The sequence below is a fragment of the Metopolophium dirhodum genome, chromosome 5 (assembly GCF_019925205.1).
Source record: "Metopolophium dirhodum isolate CAU chromosome 5, ASM1992520v1, whole genome shotgun sequence".
Taxonomy (NCBI): Eukaryota; Metazoa; Arthropoda; class Insecta; order Hemiptera; family Aphididae; genus Metopolophium; species Metopolophium dirhodum.
Window position 1 is genome coordinate 10,019,213 of NC_083564.1, and position 21,765 is coordinate 10,040,977.

A 21,765-nucleotide genomic window follows, 5' to 3' on the forward strand; every position below is an offset into this window, starting at 1 on the left:
GCTCCTTTGGCGATTTTTGACGGCCAATGAAAAAATTCTATGGGCGGTCTCCCAGGCCTATGCTTTGTAATATTATGTATCAGAAAAAAAAGGTATATTTACGAAGAACTTAGAGATTACAAATTTGAAGATGTATAGAAAATATTATCAGAAAAAAAAAGGTATATTTACAAAGAACTTTGTAGGTATTTATATTTAAATATAAAAACTTATATATTTTATTGATTAGTTTATTTATTAATCTATTAATATAAATAATTTAGTTTATGTATGAAGATATCAATCTTTACCTCCTTTGAGGACTTCCTGCGTCCTCGCTCGGTCCTTATTCGCGTTCCCCGCTAAATTTACAGGCCGCGCGCCTCGGCGGAGATAACGTGAAAACCGAGTGCCGCCGTCGCGCGTGTTCATCGATAATTTTTTTAAAAAGTCGAGTCTTACCACTTTACGTCGCGTAGGTAGGTATTACTATATATACAGGCATAAATACATGCGTCGAAAAGTTCGATTCTTTTATTGATTTTTTTTGATTCAATAAACTGCGTTATCATTATATTATATTTGACTGCCTTTTGTCCTTTTGCCTACTCGGTCACGCCGTGGCTTCCTTATATTTGGTATTTATATATTTGATTTGGCATAAATATACACGCTTTAGCCACTGTATCAGTCTGTAGGTAAGTACATGTATATATTATTATAATAAATAAACGTATAAATATTAATTATATGTAATAATATCCTAGCTCGAGTCGAGTCGACTATACTCTAGGTATGTTTAATCATGAGCATAAAATCAAATTAATAACTAACCTACATGTATACTTTATTATGACTTAATGAGGATCTATTTATTTATTGTTTATTAATATATATTATATAGTAACTGTAGCAGTATTTGTATGCTACATTAAATTATTAATTACCAAAATAAGAAAGTGGCTATTTGATTACCTCAACCAGTTAACTCACCTGACAACTGTAATATTATATTGATATGTATGTATTGATTAGTTCGTATACCATAGGTACGTATATACAATATGTTTTTTTGGTTTATGTAGTATATCGTTTGCGTTGTGTGTAGTTATATACTACGGCGAACGTCATTTGAGGTGACTGACCTGCTAGACACCCAAAAAAATCGTTGACTATATGATTTGCATGGACGCCCTAAATTTTTAAAAATTTTTTTCACGTAATTTATTACTTATTTTTGCTTTTTTGGTGACAGTAATGAACGCTGTCCGCGATCCGACGCAGTCGGATTGCCTACCCGGATAACTAAGGTGACTGACCTGCTAGACACCAAAAAAATCGCGGTGGCTATATGATTTTTTTATGGAATTTCAAATTTCCGGCGGCATAACCCTGGCTACCACGTCGAACCGCGGAGGTCCTGACCTTATCACAGTAAAGTTCCTTATCACCAGACCTCCTTACCGGCTCGAGACCGACGACCAGACCAAAAGACCACTGCAGTTTCCGACATCGGTTAAAACTCTTCGCCTACTTGAGGGGTTTGGGGGTCTCCCCCAGCGACGCTCGGAGAGCTAGTATTATTATAGAATGTATTTATTATTAATAAAAATATAAGCTGATTGAGCATCACTGAATGAGATCGACGAGGATTCTAATTTAGAATCGACAAAACCATATTCTAAAATAGAACAAGCTATAGAAAATTATAAAAGCAATATTAAGCAAATGGTGAAATCTAAATCCACGGAGATCTTTATTACACATATTATTTTTTGCATGATATCGCAATGTTTTTGGTTTTCTCCGACGTACCTTGTTATGGTTGTTGATATTATTATATTGTTTTTTTTCTGGTCAAAAAGCTTGAGAATTTAATACAAGGTTCCTCGTGAGATTTATACACTAGTAAAGAAAAATCGAAAGTATACCTGTACAATATACATAGACAACACATCCACTAGTTAAGTTTACACCAGCGTGTTGACGCGTTTATTAATAATAATATCAAATAAATACTAAAACAAAAACGTTTATTAGTCGTGTAAACTTACATAATATAGGTTATCCGATTATACATTATACATTATACATATTATACATATTATACATATTATACATTATACATTAAACATTATACATTATACATATTATACATATTATACATTATACATTATACATTATACATTTTACATTACATATTTTACGGCAGTATAATAGCCATAATTTATTTTCGATCGGTATAATTATTTATTTTCTTAAACATAGGAGCGGAGGGCAGCAGTATTTACCGACCATTTCCACAGCAGATCTATGACTCAAACGGTGCAATTTCAATGGTAACTAAAGTCAGTATAGTGCGTGTGACTTGGAGAAACGTTCAAACGTCGGAGCGAACTCAGAATGAACGCGCGTACAATGGCGGAAGTAAAATGATTTTAACTGATTTTCCGGCGAACAAGTTCAACCGGGGACACAAAAATGCGGGGCAAACTCGGCACAAACACGCACATACATTGCAGTCTATGCCCATACAGCGCCGCAACAAAGCATTCGCCGGACGAATCTCTTCGTCCGGCTCCACAGAGAGCGGCGTTTGGGAATTACCGCGGTTACCGTCGGGTTCGTGACTCCATCACTGCAGCCGCCGCGGGTTACCACCATATCCCGGATACCATTTGCCTGGTGGACCGATGGTTTCGCCGAACAATTTATAGACTCGTCACCGTCAAACTGCAGCGCTGCCGTGTTGTACGCCGGACTAGACTGCAGCATGTCGGCTTCGATCGGCCGAACATGTGGCAAAGATGACGAGATGTTGGACGGCGCCTCGATCTCGTCAACTTCTCCAGTGGCAGGTGCCGTTACTGACAACTCGGTGGACGATAAATCTGTCGAAACTTGCAACTCTACCATGGGTGCAACGGAAGGTAACTCGATATCGATTGCATCGTGTCTGGGAAATACCGCGGTTACCGTCGGGTTCGTGACTGCGTCACTGCAGCCACCATGGGTTACCACCATATCCTGGATACCATTTGCCTGATGGACCGATGGTTTCGTCGAACAGTTTTCAAGCTCGGCACCATCAAACTGCACTGCTGCCGTGTTATACATTAGACTTGACTGTAGCACGTCGGCATCGATCGGCCGAACATGTGGCAAAGATGACGAGATGTTGGACGGCGCCTCGATCTCGTCAACTTCTGCAGTGGCAGGTGCCGTTACTGACAACTCGGTGGACGATAAATCTGTCGAAGCTTGCAACTCCACCATGGATGTGATGGAAGGTAACTCGATATCGGGTACATCGTCTGCGGAGTCAGATCGTTGCAGAGCCATATTAGGCATCGATTTATATCGTCGCATAATTCCGGTTGTAAACGGCCACTCGGTCACGGGTTCATCTGCACCTGCGGAGTTCTTCTGCAGAGCCACATTAGGCGTCGATTTATATCGCCTGCAGTGCGCCTGTGGACTCTTAATATCTCGAGATTCCAACGTTTTCGCTCGATTTTGCTGGAGCAAGTCGAAAACATCGAAATAATTGTCGGTAACGGACTGGATCATGGATTTGGGCGAAGTTTCCAGTGCTTCAATATTTGACATAGTGATCTGATACGGTTAAGTTAATATATTAAACGAAAACTACGTTTAGACTTCTATAATGTATTATAAATGATCCGTAAAGTTCGTTGTAACAAATAATAGTACTTATACCTGATTAGGTACTGAATATACTGTGACGCACAGAAACAAATTATTTATGTTTCAAACACTTAGGTACACCCGTGGCAACCATATTTTTTATAGATTTTCTAAATCGAGAATGTATCTAGGTTCTTTTTATTTATATTCAATAATATTATTATTTATTAAAATCGTATTCATATGTTATACTGTTCAAGTACTAAATTGGTAAACATAGGAATATTGGATATAGGCGCATATAGGAAGTTAAATAATATTAAAAATGAATGGTTTTTTAAAAATACTGAATTTCTTAAAACCACACCACTATAAATAGCGTTACACTTTTTTTGTTATATGTAAAAAAACTTGTGGGAAATCCGCTATTAACATTTCTATATTAGCTATGAAAAGAAAAATTTATAAAAAGTGATAATTTGGTGCAAATTGCAAGTGTCACAGCTATACATTTTTGAATTATATCAAAATATCAAAAATCGATTAATGGGGGGAATTTATCAATTGTTACAGCTAAATATCAAATATCGTAAAAATGTTAAATTCAAACGCTCATAAAAAATTAATGTAACTTTCCGGTAACCTTATTTTTTTGTTAAAGGTGGACAATAATATTATAAATCAAAGACGTTTTTAATAAACAATAATATCTTACAAAAATAACGTCTAAAAATTAGTTTACTAACTTAATAATTACATAATATAACCAAACAATAATTACGTGTAAATAATATTTTATCTAACACACATATTTCAGAGTATTTTATTAGAATTAATTCTAATGATCAGGGCTAGAATCACTATTATCTGTAGTGCAATTATAATTATTGATCTACATTAAATTCACCATACAAACGATTTTATTTTTTTTTTATTATTTTATTATAAAAAATAACAGTATATTATTATTTTAGTATTTTAAGTAAACATTAAAATTTAACTAAATATACCTAATAATATTATATAAAAATAAAAATTATAATTTAATATAAAATGGATTATTATTTTTCTTTTTATTAAATACGTCATTGTTTACCATATTATTATGATACTCTTGTGGATTATTATAATATGTTTCTATAGGTTAGGCACTGACCGACAGCCCAAAGTAGATTGCCTTTATAATTTTTCTTAAAATCTAAATGTTACACAGACGGATGCTTGGTGTTCTTAAGGAGTAATATCTAGGCATTTTATATGACAAACATAATTTGGTTATCTATGTATGAGATGTGAACGATCTTTGAAATATTGTGTAATCCGTGTTTTCTCTTGTAACATCATCGACCATGATGATAAGTGTTTACTTGATGATTACTTGTGTTTATAAAATAAGCTTACTTACCTACACTAATGCGTACCTATGCAAAATTATTGGCTATTATCACTTACCATTTTTTCACAAAAATGTCTCGTAATACTTTCACTTCTACATTACAGAGTTTCTCTCATTTTTTTTTTTTATTAGATTCAGTACTAGTTTTAACTTTTATAGCTTTATTATAATATCATAATTTTTAAATATATTTTAATTAAAATGTATCTGTACAATAGTGCACATTAGACTTGTGCAAAAAAAAGTATTACTCACATATTTATATTTCAATTGTACGGCAAAATGTTTTTTTATTTACAATGTATGATGAAAAAAAAAAAACTATAAAATATAATTATGATATTCAAGAGAGTCGGGAGGTATATTCAATGGAAAATTTGACACAACCAGTTAATTTAAAAAATTAAAATTACTTAGAATTAGTTTTAAAATTTAAACATCGAGTAAACCCGAAAAGCGAACATGGATAATGTTATCGTATAAATATTAAATTATAAAGGTACATTTGTAAATTTTTTAAGTTCCAATGTCTTACTGGAATATTGTGAAATATAAAAGTACCTATAATGTGTGTGTGGAAAACGGAGAAAATGATTGCGTGATAGTAGCTTACTCTTAACTATAAACACTGAGTGTATTTGGCACATAAAAGTGAACACGCACAAAACGAAAAGCGGAAGTCTTTAAACTTTCATGACGACGACGGGTCGTTCTGAAATCGTTTGTAACTAGATGTAAAACATTATTAAATACATTTTTGTTTAACAACCTGTGGATGTAATGTTCTGAGCATTTATCTCGAGAAACCAACAGTCAAAATAAAAAAAGTAAAAATATTTATAATATATCGTCCGGTATGCAATCTTTATTGGCCACGGTGCTGGGAGCGGGTGCCCTGGCGTACTTGCAGCGGATAAAGTGTTGAATGGCGTCGGCGAACCATTCGGTGGCCGGTTCACCACCATTTCTGAGCAACAAACTCAACATCTTGAATTCATCGGCATCCAAGAACTCATCGACATCCACCTGAATGGTTTCCTCCAACATAACACCTGCGAAGTACGACACGTGCACCAGACCGTAGAACCCGTATTCGCGTATTTCGGCGTCCAGCTGTTCGCGACCCGGCACCGGGACGTCGCCCGCGTCCGCGGCCAGCGTAGCGCAGTACGCGTCCAGCAACTCGTCCCAGTGATCGTCCCGGGTCTGGCGGTCCGCGTTCATGTACAGGAAAAACGACAGGTCTAGGACCGGCGACCCGTACCTGATGGTGGCCATGTCGTACGCCAGAGCGTCCACCGGCCGACCACAGTCGTCGTACCGGAACAGCAGATTGTTCCGATTGAAGTCACCGTGACACAGTACGGCCATTGGTTCGACGGGAACGACTATGCGTCTCAACGATTGCATAGCATCAGTCAACAGTTCTGTCTGGAACCGGAAAATCCACTCCACTTCGTTGTCACCACAGCCACCAGCCGCAACATGACGTTGTTTTAGCCTGTCCAAGGCCACCGAAAACAATCCCTGGAGTACGCTTGGATGGAAAATCCACTCACCGTCTTCGGACCATTGCGTTTCTTTCACATCAGCAACTGTCTTCTTGAACTTCACCGAGTCCTCGTGCTTTGCTCTGTAGGAAAGCCCGTGAAATCTGTGAACAGCCACATAAAATATTGGTCGTTTCAGTGTAGTCGAGTATGGTATTTTCTGAGATAAGGGATCAGATTGGAATCTGGTACAAAATACTTTATAACCTGATAACAATTATTATAAGTAACTTCGGTCCGCCAGATCCTATTAGGCAATTATAAAATAATTAGGTTTGTCATTAAATTAAAAATGTCCAAGTCTGAACCTTGGCCTTAAGCTTAGCTACGAGTTTAAATTTATATACCAAAACATCCGCTGTTAAAGGCGTAATGAATAAATTGTACGTGTATTTACATAGTTTGATATTTGTTTCTTGATTTAACACATTATTAATCCGTAAAAATAGTACAAGATACATGAATTATAGAATTTAAATGCTCTTTCAGAATACAGATATTAAAACTAAATATTTTCAATATTGTTGTATAACAATAATTTAGTTACAATATTATATTGTATTGGTAATTTGTTTGGTTTAATTGATAAAGTCTATTATGTTTATTATGTTATGAACTTATGAACTCTATTTACTTTGATTACGGTCAAAAAATTAACACGAAAATATAACGTATTGCCTATATCATAATATTATATTGTATATGAATTAATATTTAAGAGTATAATATTACTATACATCAATTTATTGGAATTTTCGTGAAACAGTATATTATTGTTTAAATATATTTTAATTTTAAGGAGCAGATTTGTTTGTAAATCAATGAAAATTATATAGATTCATTTATATAAGTAGTTAAAAGGTACTTGTCATAATACTTAGAATACTTAGACGATAAAATGTATTATACACATATAAAATCATATGAAAAATTAATGAAAATATTTGACAAATTTGGTATATTTTTAAAATTAAAAACTTGATGATTTTTATATCATATCATTGATTATAAATAAATTATAAATCTGTCGTACATCATACATTGTATGGTATAAGTAAACTATTGTCATCGTCAAAAAGTATATCAAGGTATAATTATAAGTCTATGATTATTGATTGGTAAAAAAAAAAATATATTATTAAATGTAAATTTTTACAAGTAGAAGTTATACAATTAATAATAGTATTAATTTAATTTGCAGTATTAATAATAATGGTAAAGTTAGAAAATAGATTACTACTTTCGTATTACAGTATATCGTGCTGTCATCTGATTTTAATAAAAAAAAAACTACATGATATCGAGCTAAATCTGCAGTTGTAAGCTTGAGCTGACGATTGAAAATAGGGCCTAAATAAAATACAATTCAGTGTTTACAAATAGAAAATAAAAATCACAAGCACTCCGATTGCCATTCCAACGTCCAAGGTAGTAAATACTAACTCGCGATTGTGGTTTCATAAGTGCTATGGGTTTTGATAATAATAATAATATCGTTATTATATTAAATTAAAAAAATTGTCAAATTTATTAGACTACACTGCAGTACCTAATGATATTTCAACTTCCGCATTTAACATTACTCTGATTTTAATTACTAATAAATCAAAAGATCAAAGTTTCGGTCGAACAAACAGGACGAATTCACGTAGAAACAAAATGATTCATATTTTAACACGCAGTACTTAAGTACCGAAATAAAATAAGAGGATTTGAGATATCATATTAAATTAGTGTATAGTTGAATTCAGATCCACCACATTTGTACAGACAGTATAATAATAAATAATAATATGGTCAAGATCTACAACAAAAGTCAGCCATAAATAAAATAATCGTATACCACCGACACCTAATGCGTTCAATTCAAGTACACGGTACACGTTCAATGATTATTTTGGTAACTCACTTTGCCAGTGTCCGGAGTGCAACGGTCAGATGGTCAAAATCTAAAGTCAACCTGTGGCTAGTCACCGCCGTCCGATATCCACGGACGGATTCGTTTTCCAAGACGATCACATCCCGGTGCGCCTGTTCGTCGCAATCATTGCGCCCGTAAAAGTAACGGCAGAGCGTCGGTGTCGCGGTCACGTTGCCGTTCCGCTGCGCGCCGCGGCTGGCCAACAGGAACGGAGCGATACGTTCGTAGAACAGTGTCTCGTTGTGGAACTGACTGTCGTTGTTGTAAAATTCCCGCTTTTCGAGGGTCGGGTGCTTGTACTTGAACACGAGCCGATGATCGTGGCGTCGGCCGTCGCGGTCGTCGACGGTGGCCGTGCCGTACAGGACGCACGACGCGAACTGATCCAGTCCGGTGTGAAGCCGCTCCAGTTCGAACGAAACGAGCTGGATGTCCGGCCCGAACGCTGCGGCCGCGGTCATATCCGCTATCGTTTCGTCCACCTTCCCCGCCATCGCGTTCAGCCGCAGTTACACGATCAGTCGTTGTCGTCGTCGTCGCCGTGTACGCGTTCGAATTGTCGGAGTGGCACTGGCGGGACCGTGCACTGAAGTGTGCACAGCCGAGGTAATTACTGGCGAATTTAAATCGGACCTTGACACCCTAAACAGTTTCAGTTGAATTACAGTGATTACGCACAATAGTTTAATATATTTTTAGAGTAACTGGTGCCTGCGATTAGTTTATAATTTTAGACATTGCCCCTTAAGGTATTACGGTGACCGAGGTTATCATACGATTATATAAGTACACGCGCGCATTTGTAGTTTCCTTACCGGTAACTTTTGCGTCTCCGATAATACTGCCTTTGGAAATCTGATCAGGAATGACCAACGACGTGAGTTTTTCTAAGAAGAATTCAAATTACAACATTAGATTTTTTAATCAACTGAAACGTCTTACATTGTTACTCTAAAATACGACTGTGCACGACAGATTTTTTATTTGATCCATCCATTAATTTGTACATCAAATAATCATAATTGTTACAATACATAAAAACGGATGTATGTGCGATACAATATATCAGTTATATTCAAATTGACAACTTCGCTAAACATAGTCTTCGAAAATGTCAATACCCATGTATTCATATAGTTATATAGTTCTCAATATTAGCTCTTTAAAATACTTAAACAAAAAAAATAAGAAACAGCAATACATATTTTATTAATATTAATTTATTTTAATCCCTTTGGTTAAAAACTCATTAGTTAAATTACTCATCATTCATAGGTAGGTACATAATTTATACCTATACAGAGCGTTACCTATATGTATATATAGTATTATATAGCCTATATAACTCGACATTTTAATAAAACAATATTGGTACATTATAACGAAAAACATAATATTATAATACAAATAAAAGATGAACTCCAAATCGGCAAAGTGGCATACAATTACAATAATGTATAGTAGTCTGTGTCAAACAAACCTGGTTCGTGTACTCCATGTCGACGATGTGTTGGACCATGTCAGCCAGTATATCCGACCCAATGTCACCGCCCACCTCTAAATATAACTCCAAAACATCTTCATCGTTAATTTCCTTTGAACTTGATAACTCAATGGCATTCGTTTCTAATTGATGATGTAAGTAAAATAATGCGTGTGCAAAGCCATAATAAGTATACATGGCCATTTCGGAGTTCAGTTCGGCACTGTTCGGAACACGTACGCCGGACGGTACGGATTCCGCCAAAGTCAAGCAATATGGGTTCAGTAAGTCATCCCACCGACTTTCACGCAAGTCTTGCGTCGTGTTCATGTAGAAGAAAAACGATAGGTCTAACGTCGGCGAACCATAAGGAGTAGTCCCGAAATCAAACAGCAACACATCGACCAGATGTCGCGCCTCGTCGTACCGGAACAACACATTGTTCCGGTTGAAGTCCCCGTGACACACGACGGAAAATGGTTCTCGGAGAACGAGAGCACGTCTCAGTGAGTTGTCTCCGTCACTGTCGAGCTCGTTAATTCGTCGCAAGTGTTCGTTATCCCGATAAAGGTATCACCGCTACGTTGGTTGTTGGTCTACTCCTCGTTTACCGAATCTACTTAACGCGTAGTTCTTAAATAACCACTGTCCATCAACATCAAAATTTGTATCCCGGATATCCATGATGATTTCTTGAAAGCGATCGGGGTCTTTGTATTTGTCCGTGTAAGACAACCCATGGCACCTGAAAGAAAATCAAATATGTATATTATATTTGTCACGGCATTAATCGTATTATTTTTAAATACATCAAAAAATAATACAATGTGTCAGACTTCAGTTTCTACGTTTGATTATAGTCAAACCTCATTCACGTCAAATAAAATAAACGAAAAGTTATATTGTATATTGAGTGTAATTAAAGACGTACAAACCGTCAAATAATTTGTGAAGAAAGTGAACATTTCATATCTTCAATATTTTTACAGAACATTGAATTTGTTTTTATTTAAAAGTATTATTATGTTTCTTCACTCTAATGATTCGAATAATACGGGGTGAGGATACAGAGTTTTTTGTTTCATATCAGTTAGGGATTAACATGAACACGAAACACTATAAAAAATAGGCTTACCCACTATGTATATCAATCATGATTTATATAATAATGAATTTACGCATGTCTTAAAGCGTCATAAATTAACGAGAACCATACTTAATGTGTATACGTATAGTACTATTAAAAAATTTTATCCAATTGCATTGTTTACAATATACATTTATAATCATACCGGATTTAACTGATATATTAAAGTATGATTATTCCATAAGTCATTGGAATACGAGCATATCTCTTGGTGTAGGAGCCACACCTTCAAAAAAACGTTATCTGCAGTAATTACGTGGCTCAAAACTTAAAATTAAAATATATTCTATCATGAAGAACTACTAATTAGAGTCCTTTAACGCAAATGGCTTATGAATAAGATGTCACAATATGGAATACTTTGATATTAATTTTGTATATAATCGTATACATTGATATGAACTTTTAAATTTTAATTCCAATGAAAGTGTCACTATAATGGGTGAATACACGGGTCAACTGGTAATATTACATATTATATTAATTTTTTTTTAGATTTAGTACTTAGTTTTATTATATCATAATTTTTAAATATATTTCAATTATAATTTCTCTGTACAATATTGCACATTAGATTTGTGCAAAAAAAAAGTATGGCTCACATATTTATATTCCAATTTTACGAAAAAATTATTTTTTTATTTACAATGAATAGTGAAAAAAAAAACTATAAAATATAATTTTATTGTGATAGTCAAGGAAGTCGGGAGGTATATTCGAACGAAAATTTGATTTGCTCAGTCAGTATTAAACAATTTAAAATTACTTGTAATTAGTTTTTTAAATTTAAACATCGAATAAACCCAACGAGGGAACACGGATAATGTTTTCGTCTTAATATTCGATTATATAATTTAATTTTTAATCTTCAATGCCATACTGAAATATTGTAAAATATAAATTTAGTTCGTCAAACTTAATACAAAAGTCGTTAAACATTCATTACGACGACGGGTTTTTCCGATCTCGAAATTTGTTTGTAACCAGATCAAAAACATAATTGAATATATTTTTGTTTAACAACCTGTCATGTGTGTAATATTTTGAGCATTTTTTTAGAGAAATCTTTGGTAAAAATAATATAATAACAAAAAAATGTCTCGACATTCGCAATATAGTTATCATAATTCATCATTATATTCATATTTCTATCAGTATGCCGCGGCCGTCTGCATTGGTTGCAGTGTTGGTGGCGGATGCTTTGGCGTACTTACAGCGGATAAAGTGTTGTACAGCGTCAGCGACACATTCAGTGGCCGGGTCACCGCCAAACGAGACCAATACAAGCGCAACATTTGGAATTTATCGGCAACATAGAACTCATCGACATCCACCTGAGCGGTTTCCTCCAACATAACGCCTACGAAGTACGACACGTGAACCAGACCGTAGAATCCGTATTCGCGCGTATTTCGGCGTCCAGCTGATCGCGGCCCGGCACCAGGACGTCGCCCGCGTCCGCGGCCAGCGTAGCGCAGTACGCGTCCAGCAACTCGTCCCAGTGATCGTCCCGGGTCTGGCGGTCCGCGTTCATGTACAGGAAGAACGACAGGTCTAGGACCGACGACCCGTACCGGATGGTGGCCATGTCGTACGCCAGAGCGTCCACCGGCCGACCACAGTCGTCGTACCGGAACAGCAGATTGTTCCGATTGAAGTCACCGTGACAGTCACAGTACAGTCATTGGTTCGACGGGAACGACTATGCGTCTCAACGATTGCATAGCATCAGTCAACAGTTCTGTCTGGAACCGGCTAATCCAATCGACTTCACCGCAGCCACTACCGGCAACGAGGCCATCTTTTAGCCTGCGTTTCTTTCACATCAGCAACTGTCTCCTTGAACTTCACTGAGTCCTCGTGCTTTGCCCTGTAGGAAAGCCCGTGAAATCTGTGAACAGCCACATAAAATATTGGTCGTTTCAGTTTAGTCGACGAGTATGGTATTTTCTGAGATAAGGGATCAGATTGGAGTCTGGTACAAAATACTTTATAACCTGATAACAATTATTATAAGTTACTTTGGTCCGGCAGATTCTTAAACAATATATTAGGTAATTTATTATAAAATAATTAAGTCTATTTTTTAAATAAAAATTCCAATTTTGAAACCTCGGGCTTAACTTTTAATTTGTACACGGTACACCTATAATATCCGCTGTGTTGAATACGTATACGACTAAAGAGTACATTTTCCATGTATTCACTTAGTTTGATATTTAAATTTTGATTTTTTATTTAACTTATAATTAATCTATACAAAATATTACCAGGTTCGTGAGTTATAGAATTTACATGATGTGTTCCAGAACATATGAAAACTAAATATTTTAATTTTTTTTTTTTAAATTTACTTTACAATAATTTAGGCACAATATTATTTTGTATTGGTAATTTGTTTGATATAATTGTTAAAGTACCGCCTATATTATGTGTTATGAACTTATGAGCTCATTTAATGCGATTAGGGTCAAAACAATAACACGAACATATAATATATCATAATATTATACTGTAGATAAAATATTTAAAACCATATTTTATTTGTTTGTAAATCGATGAAAATTGTATAGCTTCACTTATATAGTTAAAATATACTTATCAGTTATCATATTACTAAGAGTAGGTACTTAGATGATAAAATGTATTGCTTACATATACAATTGTAAATAATATTTATTTTTATACAAAATAATGACCTACCACTCTCTGCCGGAAATAATTTCTGCACAGCGTATTGTATATTGCAGTGAGCTGTCTTTATTATTTATAATTAATGCTTATAGCATTGCATATGTTATATTCAAAATCAAAAAAAATTTGATATTTTCTCCACTCCACTGGAAAATAGTGAATCATAAAATTATGTAAATATGTTTTTGGTGATCATTGTTTAAATATCCTAAATATCGCACACAAAACAATCTTATATGTCAATAAATAGGGTTTGTACTGTTATGCAAAATCTGATAACTAAATACTAGTGAGGCATGTGCATTGTTGGCTAATACTATTTATTTATATTATTTTAATGTTTAGTTGTAATTGCATATGAAATGAAAAATACGGAATCGTTAAGAAAATAATCGATATATTTGAATAACGATTGCTGGATTTAGCCAAATATCGATTAATCGATGTAATTGTAGTTATAGTTTAATTACCGACGTCCTAGCGACTATAACGGTCAGAAAAAAACAATGTTGAATCTTAGCCTAAAAACACATATTTGTTAAAAAAACAAAAATGTACATGTAGTTAAATGAATGACGTTTTATCAAAGAACTGATTTGATTCTCATAAAAGTCATAATACGAATACATCATAAAATATAATATGTGATAAACCTACATTTTAAATATTAACACATTTAACTCATTTAAGTAGCTTTCGTTTTTAGGTTGGGTTAATATTTACCTAGAAGTCGTCTTAAATAAAAGATTTCAAATAATGTCATTGCTGTAGTTTGATTAGTTATACCATATAAAGTATTAAGTATAATGGCATTATAACATATATTATGTAAGTATTATATTACAATTAATATATTTTTATTATTTTATAATGAAAGTTTATATTAATATATTTCAAAATATTATTATAAATACAATACAATCTAATTAATAGGTGAGTTGTATATTATAATTTATAATAAACAATCATATCATCATGAGAGGTTTCTATAGGTCATGTAATAATAATAACAATAATATTTTTTCAAGAGTCTCAAAGTAAATAAAACTACTATACTTATACAGTTGTGATGGATGTTTAAATAAGGTTTTACTAACAAAATTCATAATTACTAAAAATGAATAAATGTGTATAAAAAATAAAAATATCTATTCATAAATTGGTGATGTTTTAATTAAAACTATAATTGCCATGTAACAATCATTGAATCATCATTGTATTATATTATCATATATTAATCACTACATCAATAGATTAGGCCCTATCATTAGTATATAATGAGTAACCATGTATAATGTATAATATTATTATGAAACAATTCTTCAGTATAAAATATCATACATTTTTTCAGTTTTATTAATATGATTCAAATAGTGGTATATCATTGTCTTATGGGTTTTGATAATAATAATAATATCGTTATTATAAATTAAAAATCATCAAACTTATTGGACTATGCCGCAGTGTACCTATTGGTATTTTTACTTACGCATTTAACATTACTCTGATTTTAAATACTAATAAATCAAAAGATCGAAGATACGGTCGAACGAACAGGACGAATTCACGTATAAACAAAATATTTCATAGTTTCATACGCAGTAATTAAGTACCGAAAACAAATAATAAGATGTGCTCGAATTGTGGGTGTGTGAGGGAACGGAGCTCCCCTACTATTTTTATTTTTTTTGTGTATCCCCTACTATTTTATTTTACTTAGACGGGAGGACGGTACAAACTAATTTCCAAAATAATTTTTATTAAAATGTGAATTTCAATTAATGTAAATTTTATAACAAATTTTACTATTTTTCATATCAAAATTATTTTTGATATTAGTTTATTAATTAATTATAATATAACCCTGTGTTTTGCCTATATAGTCAGTAGTTCACAGATCATAGATCATAAACAGGTATATTATCTAAGGCTCAGATACTGATGTGTGCTAGCTCTATCTTAAATTGTGTTCGAATGAAATGTTATCAGTTTCAGTTATGGTTATCATTTATCAGTGTTTTTGAATTTTTGAATTTTTTATACATATCAAAATATGTGATCTCTTTTGAATTAAAAACAATAATTATTAATTTTGTTAAGTATCTATTTAGTATATTGAATAAACAGGTAGATTATTATTATTATTTTTTTCTACTGTAACAATGTAAGATGTAGATATTCCTATCAAAATATATCATAACTATTTGGAATTCAAAATGTGTTGCTGAAAAGTGGTATTTAAAATGTACGTAAGGCAGAAGCATGTAGGTGGGCAAGGCACCCACGAGTCAGTGTTGAGTAAATGCGCCCTTGAAACGCAGTTTTTAAATCGTTGGATTAAGCTCCTTTACTTATTTTTTCCCGATTCGAGCACTGACCCACAGTATGTAATTACTAATAAATCAAAATATCGAAGTTTCGGTCAAACGAACAGGACGAATTCACGTAGAAACAAAATGATTCATAGTATAACACGCAAGTACCGAAATAAAATAAGAGGATTTGAGATATCATATTAAATTAGTGTATAGTTGAATTCAGATCCACCACATTTGTACAGACAGTATAATAATAAATAATAATATGGTCAAGATCTAAAACAAAAGTCAGCCGTAAATAAAATAATCGTATACCACCGACACCTAATGCGTTCAATTCAAGTACACGGTACACGTTCAATGATTATTTTGGTAACTCACTTTGCCAGTGTCCGGAGTGCAACGGTCAGATGGTCAAAATCTAAAGTCAACCTGTGGCTAGTCACCGCCGTCCGATATCCACGGACGGATTCGTTTTCCAAGACGATCACATCCCGGTGCGCCTGTTCGTCGCAATCATTGCGCCCGTAAAAGTAACGGCAGAGCGTCGGTGTCGCGGTCACGTTGCCGTTCCGCTGCGCGCCGCGGCTGGCCAACAGGAACGGAGCGATACGTTCGTAGAACAGTGTCTCATTGTGGAACTGACTGTCGTTGTTGTAAAATTCCCGCTTTTCGAGAGTCGGGTGCTTGTACTTGAACACGAGCCGATGATCGTGGCGTCGACCGTCGCGGTCGTCTACGGTGGCCGTGCCGTACAGAACGCACGACGCGAACTGTCCAGTCCGGTGTGAAGCCGCTCCAGTTCGAACGAAACGAGCTGGATGTCCGGCCCGAACGCTGCGGCCGTGGTCATATCCGCTATCGTTTCGTCCACCTTCCCCGCCATCGCGTTCAGCCGCAGTTACACGATCAGTCGTTGTCGTCGTCGTCGCCGTGTACGCGTTCGAATTGTCGGAGTGGCACTGAGGGGACCGCGTACTGATGTGCGTATCGTCGAGGTTTCTACTGGGGAATTGAAATCAGACCTCGTTGCCTTAAATTGTTTCTGTTGAATTACAGTGATTACGAGCCATAATTTGATATAATTTGAGTGTAATTAAAACACCTGATATTATTTTTTAGACATTGACCTATAAAGTGTTACAGCGATCCGAGGTTATCGTCCAAGCACTATTCAAGTACAGGCACGCGTTTGTAGTTTCATTACCGGTAACTTTTGAGTCTCCGATAACGTTGTGCTTAGAAATCTGATTAGGTTTGGTTTTTTTAATGGAATCGAAACTACTTACATTGTTACTTTAAAATTCGACTGTGCACACATCATACTATTTTATTTGATCCATCCGTTAATTTTATATTAAAGAATTTTAATAGGTCATTTAAATTATGGATGCTGATAATAAGTCGTAAATTAAACAGCAGTTATATTTAAATCGACAACTTTATCACAATAACTAGATTTTATAAAATGTTTTAGCCTTCTAGCCTTTGCCATTTGATTCTGGTTAAACATTTTAATAGTTTAAATATGAAAAAGAGCTATAGTGCTAAATATTGTTTTTGAAAATATAAAAACACATGTGTACAGAATTCTCAGTATAAGCTTAATATACTCTTTAATATACTTAACAAAAAAAAATAAACAGTTATACATATTTTATTTATTTTAATCCCTTTCATCAAAAACTCAATATCTATTTAATACTTATTTAACTCAAAATGTAAATAAGATAACATTGGTACATTATAATGAAAAATATAATATAGAAAAACACTATATGACCACCTAATCGGGCACAGCTGCATACAATAATTTATATACTATGGTGAGTACCCAACAATAATCGAACCGATATCAATATCACAGGTACGTGTACTCCATGTCGACGATGTGTTGGACAATGTCAGCAACTATATCCGACCCAATGTCACCACCCAGCCGTAAAAACAACTCCAATATTTCTTCTTCTTCCATTTCCACATTAATAATGGCATTTGATTCTAACTGATGGGGTAAGAAAAATGATGCGTTTGCAAAGCCATAATAAGAAAACGTAGCCATTTCGGAGTTCAGTTCGGCCCTGTTCGGAACGCGTACGCCGGACGGTACGGATTCCGCCAAAGTCAAGCAATATGCGTTCAGTAAGTCATCCCACCGACTTTCACGCAAGTTTTGCCTCGTGTTCATGTAGAAGAAAAAAGACAGATCTAACGCCGGAGAACCATAACGAGGCATCCCAAAATCAAACAGCAACACATCAACCGGATGTCCCGCCTCGTCGTACCGGAACAACACATTGTTCCGGTTGAAATCCCCGTGGCACACGACGGAAAATGGTTCTCGAGGAATCATCGCTCGTCTCAGCGAGTTGTTTCCATCACCAATGAGCACGTTAAATCGTCGCAAGTGCTCATTGTCCCGATAAAGGTCACCACTACGTTCAAGTAGTTGGTCGACTCCTCGCTTACCGAATCTACTTAATGCGTTGTTCTTAAATAACCACTTTCCATCTACATCAAATTGTGTATCCCGGATATCCATAGTGATTTTTTGAAATCGATCGGGGTCTTTGTATTTTGCCGTGTATGACAACCCATGAAACCTGAAAGAAAATAAAATATTTATATTATAGTAACAGATTGACCGGCATCGCCAGGAAAAAAATTTCTGATTGTTCAAATCTTTTTGGGTGTAACACGCTGTGGAAGCAATGTTTTGTTAAGTGTAAATTATATTAGATTTTAATGTATAGACATCTCAACCGACGTTTTTCGTGGAATTCGCAGCAGTGTATTATCAGATTGGCAATCTACCTGTTGTAGGTCGCGGACCCCGTGTGGTTTATAGTGTTTGTAGTTTATAATCTATGTATCAAAGCTATATTAAGTTTATCGTTTTTACTTAATTCAACATCCTAACCTAACGTAACCTTACTAAAATCTGATGAATAAAAAAAAACACACATTTGTATGTACAGATAAAGAATAAAAACAAAATAAGGAAAAACAAGAAAAAACAATACGAAAAATTGGTCCACTGAAACCGTGTTTTAACAAACATTTTATACTAAAATACATAGAAGTACCAAGGCACCAAAAGGTTTATTGCATTAATAATAATGATTATTATTAAAACCAATAGCAACTATTTACAAACAAAAATGTTCATAGTAAATCACATAATCCCTGTCTAACCACCTACCCGGGTTGGAATTTACCCTTTTTTAATTAGCCTATCTTCTTTCCAGAGTTCTAATTCTATCTCTGTACCAAATTTCATCGCAATCGGTAAAGCTTTTTAGGAGTGCATAAAAGACACACACACACACACAAACATTCTTTTATATTCATTATATATATATAGATTTTACGGCATTAAATAGTATTATTTTAAAATATATAAAAAATAATACGATTATTTATAGTCAGACCTATGCAATTTATAATCTACATCCAATATTAAATAGAGAATTATTTTATATACTGAACATTTGAGCATAACCAAAAATATACAAACAATCACATATTTCGATTTAATGTGAACATTTCAGATTTCAATATTTTTACACAACATTGAATTTGTTTTTATTCCAAAGTATCATTATATTTACTCACTTGGCTAATGCTCGTAACGCAATTAGAAGGTGATCATAGTCAAGGAACGGGCGTTCTTTGCTCAATCGGTATCCCAAAGGATTAACGTTCTCCAATACTATTAAATCTTTTTCAAAAAACTCACCGCATTTATTACGACCGTAAAAAAATTTAGCCAATGTTGGCCAGTCCCCGACACCCTCCATAGATCGATGGCATTCAAACAAGAATGGTATAATTCTTTCATACATAGTAATTTCGTTGTGAAATTGAAAGTCGAGTTTAAACTTAATTCTCATCTTTTCATCTCGAAGTTTCAACTTTACCACAACATGATGTTGTGATTCATCAGATGTGGTGACTGTACCAAATAATACTGTTGACATGTACTGATCCTGTCCGACGTGATCCTTGTCCAATTCAAATGATACATATTTGAGATTTTTTCCGAACGCACCATTGCTTACAATTGTTGGCAGTTCTTCTCGCAATAAAGAATCCATTGCTAAAATGATTGTTCGATCACAATATGTACTTAACTCTCTTATTTCTTGTTGACTACTAATTCGTTTTAGCTAATAACAAAATATAATTAACTATATTATTATCTTTGCACTTCACTTCTAATTTGTATAGGTATACATGGCAATTGACGTAACTCAAAACAAATTTGGTTGTCAATTTACTATTATTTTTTATTTTTGACTAAAATGTTTTTATTTTAAACGGTTTGACCAATATTCATCACCATTGAATTAATGTTTTATTTGTTCGTCTAATGATTTGAATAATACGGGGTGAGGACACAGAGTTTTCTATTTCATATCAATTAGGGATTAACATGAAACACTATAAAAATATGCCTGCCCTCTGTTCATATCAATCATATGATTTATCTAATATAGGATTAATAACAATATAAATAACACTTACCTACTCGGCATACATATTTATAGTATTATACAAAATACTTAAAAATCAATTAAATGTAAATGTTTACAATATACATTTATGATTATACGGGACTTAAATACTTAATCGACTTATTAAAATATGATTATTCCATAAGTCATTGGAAAATAACTATGCATATATCTACATGTAAGAGCCACACCTTGAAAATAATATGATCTGCAATAATTAAATGGCAGTAAAACTAAAAATTAAAATGTATACTATAATCGTGATAAATATCAGATTAGAGTTCTCTGACGGAAATCTGATTATCAATATTTAATTCCGGAACATGATATAATGAAGATATTATATATAGATATAAGGTAGATATTTATTATGTAATTTGTATAATGTAGGTAAGTACTATGTAAGAAATATTTCTATAATATTTTTTTCATTAACACTTAAATAATTAAAGGTGTTTATTGTACTTTCTACTAAAGTTTTAAATCAAAATTTATTTATTTATATTTTGAATTAATATGAAATATTTAAAAAAAATTAATTTTATGAAATGGTGGCTGGGATGGAAGATCCAATCGCCGTCTGCGATTTATTGCGTCACTCTCACATCAGCAACTGTCTCCTTGAACTTCACTGATTCCTCACTCTTGGCCCTGTTGGAAATAACGAATATAACTATATTAATAAAATAATTATATATATTTATATTTATTTATATTTTATATAAATAAATATATCGCATATGAGTATGTCATCTTATTTTCTGAATTTTGGCAATAAAGACTGGTCGTAATATTATCGATATTATGTCACTGAACGTGAAAATACGATGAAAAAAAATATATTTGCTATAAATAATAATATGGACTATAAGACTACAAATATGCATTAAAAATGCATTTAATAGGTAAAAACGGTGAAATATGCAAAATATGCAAAATACAATTAGTGTTATTTTAATATGAATGATCTAAATACTGATGACTATAGGAAACACTATGAATATTAATTTTAGTTAAAATTATTATAGCTGTAAAATTATATACCACATAATATGTAATTGTTATATTAATTGAATGTAAACTTTATACTATTTGTACCAACATTTTATTGT

General features: G+C 33.7%; 4 protein-coding genes and 1 pseudogene across 4 annotated transcripts; all 5 read right to left on the reverse strand.

Annotated features, from left to right (window-relative positions):
• Window positions 1-1,991: 1,991 nt before the first annotated feature.
• Window positions 1,992-3,834, reverse strand: LOC132945849 (uncharacterized). Its single transcript, XM_061015641.1, has one exon. It carries the CDS (start codon window positions 3,586-3,588, stop codon window positions 2,503-2,505), a length of 1,086 nt encoding a protein of 361 aa, XP_060871624.1. The 5' UTR covers window positions 3,589-3,834; the 3' UTR covers window positions 1,992-2,502.
• Window positions 3,835-5,293: 1,459 nt separating this feature from the next.
• Window positions 5,294-12,474, reverse strand: LOC132945846 (uncharacterized). Its single transcript, XM_061015637.1, has 5 exons — window positions 12,339-12,474; window positions 9,975-10,722; window positions 9,310-9,381; window positions 8,483-9,136; window positions 5,294-6,677 (listed from the first exon to the last, which is right to left on the reverse strand). The coding sequence occupies exons 4-5, from the start codon at window positions 8,986-8,988 to the stop codon at window positions 5,861-5,863; spliced, it is 1,323 nt and encodes a 440-aa protein (XP_060871620.1). The 5' UTR covers window positions 8,989-9,136; window positions 9,310-9,381; window positions 9,975-10,722; window positions 12,339-12,474; the 3' UTR covers window positions 5,294-5,860.
• On the reverse strand, window positions 9,632-10,848 carry LOC132944808 (uncharacterized). The gene is made up of 4 exons (XM_061014319.1): window positions 10,844-10,848; window positions 10,561-10,722; window positions 9,975-10,500; window positions 9,632-9,664 (listed from the first exon to the last, which is right to left on the reverse strand). Exons 1-4 carry the CDS (start codon window positions 10,846-10,848, stop codon window positions 9,632-9,634), a joined length of 726 nt encoding a protein of 241 aa, XP_060870302.1.
• Window positions 12,276-17,578, reverse strand: LOC132944811 (uncharacterized; annotated as a pseudogene).
• Window positions 17,579-17,775: 197 nt separating this feature from the next.
• Window positions 17,776-20,502, reverse strand: LOC132945847 (uncharacterized). Its single transcript, XM_061015638.1, has 2 exons — window positions 19,752-20,502; window positions 17,776-18,739 (listed from the first exon to the last, which is right to left on the reverse strand). The coding sequence occupies exons 1-2, from the start codon at window positions 20,231-20,233 to the stop codon at window positions 17,998-18,000; spliced, it is 1,224 nt and encodes a 407-aa protein (XP_060871621.1). The 5' UTR covers window positions 20,234-20,502; the 3' UTR covers window positions 17,776-17,997.
• Window positions 20,503-21,765: the final 1,263 nt, after the last annotated feature.